Source organism: Poecilia latipinna, unplaced genomic scaffold (genome assembly GCF_001443285.1).
Source record: "Poecilia latipinna isolate Pla-1442-1.1 unplaced genomic scaffold, P_latipinna-1.0 Scaffold2800, whole genome shotgun sequence".
In the NCBI taxonomy this organism is placed as follows: Eukaryota; Metazoa; Chordata; class Actinopteri; order Cyprinodontiformes; family Poeciliidae; genus Poecilia; species Poecilia latipinna.
Window position 1 is genome coordinate 1263 of NW_015115416.1, and position 7525 is coordinate 8787.

Genomic DNA, 7525 nt, shown 5'->3' on the forward strand with positions numbered 1-7525 from the left:
TGTTCAGTTTCTGTTCTGAGTCTGTTGTTTCTGCGTCTTCCCCGCTGATTGCTTCCCAGGTGTGTCTCATTCCTTGATTACCCCCCAACCCCCCCAGTGTATTTAGTCCCACCTTTTGTCTGTGTTCCTCGTCAGATCCTGGTCGTACGTCTAATGTCGTGTGTACATCACTCCTTGTTTGTCTGCATACCTTCACAGTTGTACTGTCAAGTCCTGTGTTGGCATAGCTCTCGCTTCAGTCCCCAGTCTTTTCAGTTGCTACCGGTATTTAGCTGTGTGCTACCTTTCTGCCGTGCTGCCTGATCGGGACTGTTTTGAGCGTCTTCATTAAATTCATCATTTTCTTCTACAACCTGGGTCTCTGCGTCTCTTCTCACACCCCTCACTCACCGTCCATGACAGTACAAGGTTAATAGCAGGAAACAAAGAACAAGCCTATAGCAGCTTTATGGCAGAGATAGCTCAGGATAAAAGAATAAACCTTTAGAATGAGGCATGAGCCGGGGAGAACTTGAGTTTAGTCAAGCAACAGTCCTGAAGCTAACTTCAGCAGTGACCCACAGCTGAGAGAGAAAAAGGAACATGGACATCCAGTCTCATAAATCTTTAAATCGTCATCTTAACAAATAAAATTATTTCAACTGAAATGCATCTGAAAATCATCACATATTATAGGTGTCAATATGACACTCTCAACATGGCGTTGACACAGACGTACGGTGAGGACACTCATGTTGCATTTAATGTTGTCTGTGGCTACAGTCAGGTGCTCTGAGAGGCAAGACAAAATCTTCAACGAAGAACTTTTGCCACACAAGGAACTTGATCAACAATTAGTTCAAATATAATATTATTCCTGGGCTAGTTTATGACAGTACAGTTCTATCGTGGATTATTTATCAACCAAATATGAACATGACAAAACAAGCAAGATTTCCAACAGCACTTGAACGCAATGGAGAAAGTGTGTTTTCCACTTTTCCCTGAACCTCCCCGTCTGTGTCTTTGTGTTTCTGCTGTGACTGTACAGGCCACTGTCTCCTGCACTGCGTTGTACATGTTTTACGGGTCGTCGTCCCAACTTTCTCAGCTCTTTTCATGGTTCGCGCTTCACCTCAGATAGCTGCCCTAGCCAGCAGACGGCAGCCTGGGAGCTAACACCCACCGCATAGAGGAAGTACACAAGTCCATGTTTCCTCCTGCACCTCCGCGAAGAGAGCCAGCTCAACATGGTGAGAGTTATGGAGTACCTTCGCTACCTCCAAGACCCTCACCTTGTCGCCCGCTTTCAGCTTATTTGCGGGATACGGGGCACTCTTTCAGAACCTGTTCCTGCCGATAGTTCGACCTCTGACAGCTGCAGGTCAGTAGATAAGGCTCGTTCTCGCAACAACGGGGCTCTCCATCATCACACAGCCGGGGAAACAGGAAATGAACAGTTGACCAGTATGGGAGTTCAGAGGAGGATCGCAGACGTGACTGACCCTAGAAACCTCAAGCATGACATGGAAGACGCTCCCCCGAACGGGGCTGCTCTGTCCCCAGGTGGAGAAAGTGTCGCTGTGCGGGGCAGCACTCTTAAACCCCTCCGCAGAAATTCTCTGACGGGCGAAGCGGGGCAGGAGTTTGTCATCGAGAACCGCTTCTTGTTTTACTTGTTCACCTTCGGGACAGAATTGGGAAACGAATTATTTTACATCATCTTCTTCCCCTTCATCATGTGGAATGTGGACGCTTTCGTGAGCAGACGGTTGATCATGGTGTGGGTCTGGGTCATGTACGTGGGACAGTGCACGAAGGATGTAATCGGCTGGCCCCGACCCGCTTCCCCACCTGTGGTCAAAGTGGAAATGTTTTACAACTCTGAGTACAGCATGCCGTCCACCCACGCCATGTCAGGGACAGCCATCCCCTTCTCCCTGTTCTTCATGACCCATGGCCGCTGGGAGGTAATCACTAACACACACCAGGCTACTGCACTGTTGAAAATGTGAAGAAGTGGTCAGGTTCCATTTCCTCCTGGCCAGAAGTATTATTTACAAAGGAAGTTGCATTAGCACACCAGCAGGGCCGGCTCAATGTTGTTTGAGGCCTTAAGTACAATTTGGGGCTTCGCCAATCAGCTTTATAAGCATTGAACCACAGACTAAATAACGATGATGATCTACATACAGCAACAGTCTTCAGTCAGATGCTTCTTTAGATTCATTGCTGTAAAATCAGCCAAAACATGATGACACATAGTAACACAAGATAACAGAAGCTTGATTAGATCTGTTATGAGTGAGGTCAGTTCAAAGCCTATTTTGTGTGTTTTGGAGCATGTAGTTGAAGTTATTACAGGACAAATCACTCTTGAATGCAGGGCCATGTAGGTTATATGTTTTTCCCTTAATGATAAACACCTTCATTTAAAAACTGCATTTTGTGTTACTTGTGCTGTCTTGACTAATATTAAAATTTGTTTGATGTTCTGAATCACTGAAGTGTGACAAAAATGCAAACAACAGAAAATCAGGAAGAGGACAAACACGTTACAATCTAGCTACTAAAAAACCCCAAATTGAATATACACATTTAATGATGGGCGCAGTTGGTAGCACTGTTGCCCTGCAGCGAGAATGTCCTTGGTTCAATTCCCAGTCTGGGGTCTTTCTGCATGGAGTTTGCATGTTCTCCCTGTGCATGCGTGGGTTTTCTCCAGGTACTCCGGCTTCCTCCCACAGTCCAGAAACATGACTGTCAGGTTAATTGGTGTCTCTAAATTCTCCCTAGAGTGTGTGTGTGTGCATGGTTGTTTGTCCTGTCTGTCTCTGTGTTGCCCTGCGACAGACTGGTGACCTGTCCAGGTGACCTCGCCTCTCGCCCGAAACGTTTGCTGGAGATAGACATCAGCACCCCTCCTGACCCCACTTGGGACATGGGTGTAAGAAGATGGATGGATGGATGGATGGATGGATGGATGGACGGACGGGTGGACGGATGGTTTTATGATAAAATGGTAATCAAATCAGTTTAATGAATGAACTACAACAAAATGAAATGGAATGTTGGAAAGTAACTCCAAAACTAACTAAACAAGGAAATGCAGAAAAAAGTCAGATTTACAGAACCATAATTGCAGCACAACAGTGTTATAGAGTGGAGTAGCCCCACACTTTAGGGAGGGACAATCAAGACCAAAGAAAAAGGTGAGGAGGACAGGTCCAGACTCAGACCACCACTTATACCATATTTACAAAATATGAGGGGTGTACTCTGCTACTGGAATCTGCTAATGACTGCTTTTAGAGGACCAGTTGTTTCAAGCAGTCTGTTTTGTGTTGCATGTTTCAAATCTGTCTTCTTGACCATGTTTCCCTTGTAAAAGACATTTTAAGTCTCAATGGGATTATTTGGGGAAAAGAAAAGGTAAAAAAAAAACTAGCTTCTTTAAATATTTGCCCATGTTTTGAATGTTTTCAATAGGGAATGTTTTCTCTCAGGAAGTGATGGGTATTTAATCAGGATGCAGCTGAGAGGCTGAACTATTTATGAGGACATTTGAGTCCAGGACATATTAGAAGTTAATCAGACAGTCTAGAGCAGGGGGTCATCAAGGGGTCATCAACTCCAGTCCTCGAGGGCTACCATCCTGTAACTTTTAGATGCGTCTCTGCTCAAACACACCTGGATCAAATAAACTGCTCGTTTCCAGCCTATTGCAGAGAGGAATGAATGTTGGTGAGGGAATTCAGACATTTTGGAGCAGAGGTGAATCTAAAAGTTGCAGGACGGTAGCCCTGGAGGACTGGAGTTGGTGAGCCCTGGTCTAGAGTTTTACAATGCTCATTTAACTGACAGTTGGCAATAGAAAGCCCAAACAGTTTTTTGGTGATTTATTAGAAATATAAACTTGTGACATTCAACTTGACTTAAAGCAGAACTTACAACATTACAAGGAGGTTCTGTTCCAGGTATCAGATTACCCAGTTTGATAATCACTCTTAATTTGTTGATAAATAAATACTTATGGAAATTGTTCATGTTATCAACAATAACTTTATTCACAGATCCATAACAATAATAGTAAGCATAAATAATGATAATGTAAAATAAACAACTGAGCAGTAGCAGAATTCTCTCAAAAATAACAGCTTAGGTTTAAATAACTTGGTTCATGTCAGCAAAAAATGTCCCAAAATTAAATTATTTTAAATCAGAATGAAGTCCATAGTAGAATCCCACATGTTAAAAAAAAACCTTCCTATGAATATTTCCCCACTGCTGGCTTTAAGTTTCAATCCAAAATGAAAAATCCAAGTGGCAAAATGCCCCCAAGAAGATAAGAAAAGATAGTGGTACCACAAAAAACAGCTGAAATGAAATAGTTCAGGATCTCACAGAGCTTAGTTTTCCCCCCTTGGTGGCATTCTCGCTCACAGGGTGGCATTTACCTGGATTTTTTCATTTATGGTTCAATTATCAACCTCATAGGGTAATCTTCCCGCTGCACGGACCTGATCATGTGTGTCACACATGTTGGGCACCAACACACACACCCCTTTTTAACTATACGTCAGTCACACCTGAAACTATCCATGATGCTGCCTAAAATCAGTTTTAAACAGTGGAAAACATTAGATCACACATACATCAAATAACTGATACTGCCCTGAAAAACAGTTTGACATATTTACATCTTACATTATTTATGAGGGGCTGCACAGTAGGGCATTTGGTAGCATTTTTGCCTTGCATGCTTGGGTTCTCTCTGGATATTCTGGAGTCCAAAACATGACTTTCAGGTTGATTGATCGCTCTTCTTAGGTGTGTGTGTGTGTGTGTGTGTGTGTGTGTGGTTGTTTGTCCTGTATGACTCTGTGTTACTCTGCGATGGAATGGCGACCTGTCCAGAGTGTACCCTGCCTCTCACCTGTTGACTGATGGGAGATTGGCACCAGCACCCCTTCTGGCCCAACTATGGATAATTATGTTGGATGGATGGATTATTTATTTGAAAGAAACATAAACATAGTGCTTATGTTACAAACTAGCAGGGAGTTAATAGACTTTTCCGTAAGATTCACATAGGTATTTAAAATTATAATAAGATATAGTTATTTACACACACTGTGGATCATATGGAGCGGTGTGTTCCATATAATCTTCAGATAAGCTGTCACTGAGAAATTGTCTTTAGTCCCTATGATTCCATCATTACAAAACACTCAGATGCATGGCATTTGCTAAATAAAAAAGAGTTTACTTCAAAACACAAGATATTATGGTATTAGTTTTTACATGTGAACGTGATATAACATGGCATTTCCTTTTGTCTAATTTAGCCTTACATCTTCAACAATGAAAGCTTGGCAATGAAATGGCATGGGGCTGGTGTCTACCTTGAAATATCATCAGGCAAAAGCCTGAGTACACCTTGGACAGGTCAACAAGCTAACACAGGTTAACACAGAAACACTAAGTTTGGACTATAAAGTAATTGGAGAATACATGCTCAGGGAGAACATGCAGACTTCATGCAGAAAGCCTCCAAATGGGATTTGAACCCAGGACTTTCTTGCTGCAAGGTGACAGTGTTAGCATGGATCTTGGGATATGATGTTATGTGAAAGATTAGAATGTCTCCACAATCAGTTAAAGAAAGAGATTGTGAGATTGCTCAGACACATGAGCTGCATTTTGTTACTTCTCCTTTAGCTTCATGAATTAACTGCTGAGTTGCAGGCATGAAATAATTACTGGTCTTAATATTGGCTTGGTGAAAGTTGTAATAAAATCTGTCCATCTAAAATAAAATCTGTCCATCTATCCTGGTTATTCCCAGTGAGGTTGCAAGGGGTGCTGATGCCTCTCTCCAGCGGTCAATGGGTGAGAGGCGGGGTCACCCTGGGAGGCCGCCAGTTCATCGCAGGGCCACACAAAGACAGACAGGACAAACAAGCAAGCACACACACACACACACACACACACACACACACACACACACCCCTTCGGAGAATTTAGAGAGACCAATCAACCTGGCAGTCATGTTTTTGGACTGTAGGATTAAGCCGGAGTACTCAGAGAGGTGCTGATTCATATGAAAATAAAAATGTAAAATATATATAGACTAGGGCCAGGACACTTTAATTTTGATAAATTAATTACATAGATTTTAACACAATTAATCACATTTATATTTTGCATGTTAAATTTACGTCCGGAACCTTTGCTCTTTTCTGGTACGCCCATAAATCTGACAAAATAGGTTGCACTTGCAACCTATTTGTGCAAGTACATCACCCCAATAGACCCCAAAGTGCTGCATTCTACATTCAGCCATTCACTTACCCATTCACACACTGATGGTGGAAAGCTCCTGGTTTGTAGCCACAGCTGACCTGGGGTGGTCTGATAGAAGTGAGGCTGCCATGTACAGGAGCAGAGATCAAGCTAACAACCTGCCGATTGCCGGAAGAACTTCTACCACTGTATCCCTAGTTGGGTAGGAGCATGTAAGTGACAACTGCAAGCAACAACAAAGCTGCTTCCCTTGGTCCAATGGGGGCTCATTTATGCTTCAAAAACAATCTGATGTCATGCTGGAAAAAAACTATTGTGTTCAAGTTGTGCTATAAGGAGTTAGCCTGTCAGCAAAGCCATTGTAGCTTAAAATGGCACTTCCATTCTAGACATGTAGCAGCAAAATGCTGTTAGTGTCCACAGCCCACATTTCTTAATTATTTTGTCAAAGACTTTGCAATTGTGATCAATTAATTACAGACCCTGCAATTAACTAAAACATTTTAATTGAGTGTCACCACTAATAAAAACAGAATTAAGAATATACTGTAGTAGAGTAAGTGCAACATTACAACATAAAATACTGTGGAGTTATTAAAAATACCATACTCTGATCCAAAGCAGTGACTTGATTGAAGGAATTTCAATTGAAACTCACTCTCAAAACCATATTCACCATCAAACACATTAAGCTTTTTTGAGTGTCCATGAAACACATTGTCTGATGAAAGCAGAAGGCAGTGAAAGTACAGCGAAGGCATTTCAACAAGCAAAGACCATAAACTGTTAAATGTAGCTGTACTTTGAACTTTATAACTGCACAAGGAGGCATTGGTCAATTTTTTCCCCCTAACTCCATGCAGAAAGAAACAGCCAATGCTGCACAGGTCAACATTTAGTGTTTGATCGTTTTCATGTTAGGCTTACTGGCATACTGACTGTAACAGTCTGTTTACTCTATTACATGTTTCTTTTGTTTTATTGCTTCAGCACAGCAAACATTCACAATGTCTCATAATTTAGACTCTGAAATCTTTACGCAATGCATTAGTAAAACATTTAAGCCAAGCACTGATATGAATTCTTCCTATCACCCAGTCAGTCAGTATGAAATTCTTGCATCACACTATCACATGAAAAAAGTATAACATCCCTATAAGGCAGTGGTTCCCAAACTTTTTCTTCTGCGCCCCCCCAATGGTTTCCAAACATTTTCTGCGCCCCCCCTATGGATTACAAA

The 7525-nt window shown here is 42.0% G+C and overlaps 1 protein-coding gene across 1 annotated transcript in view; it reads left to right on the forward strand.

The window, feature by feature from the left end:
• Nucleotides 1–653: 653 nt before the first annotated feature.
• LOC106939204 (sphingosine-1-phosphate phosphatase 1-like) overlaps nt 654–7525 on the forward strand; it is a 25451-nt gene continuing 18579 nt past the window's right edge. The window contains exon 1 of the mRNA XM_015021520.1: nt 654–1949. Within this exon, the coding sequence (XP_014877006.1) occupies nt 1230–1949 (720 nt within the window). The 5' untranslated portion in view covers nt 654–1229. The remainder of the gene's footprint in view (nt 1950–7525) is intronic.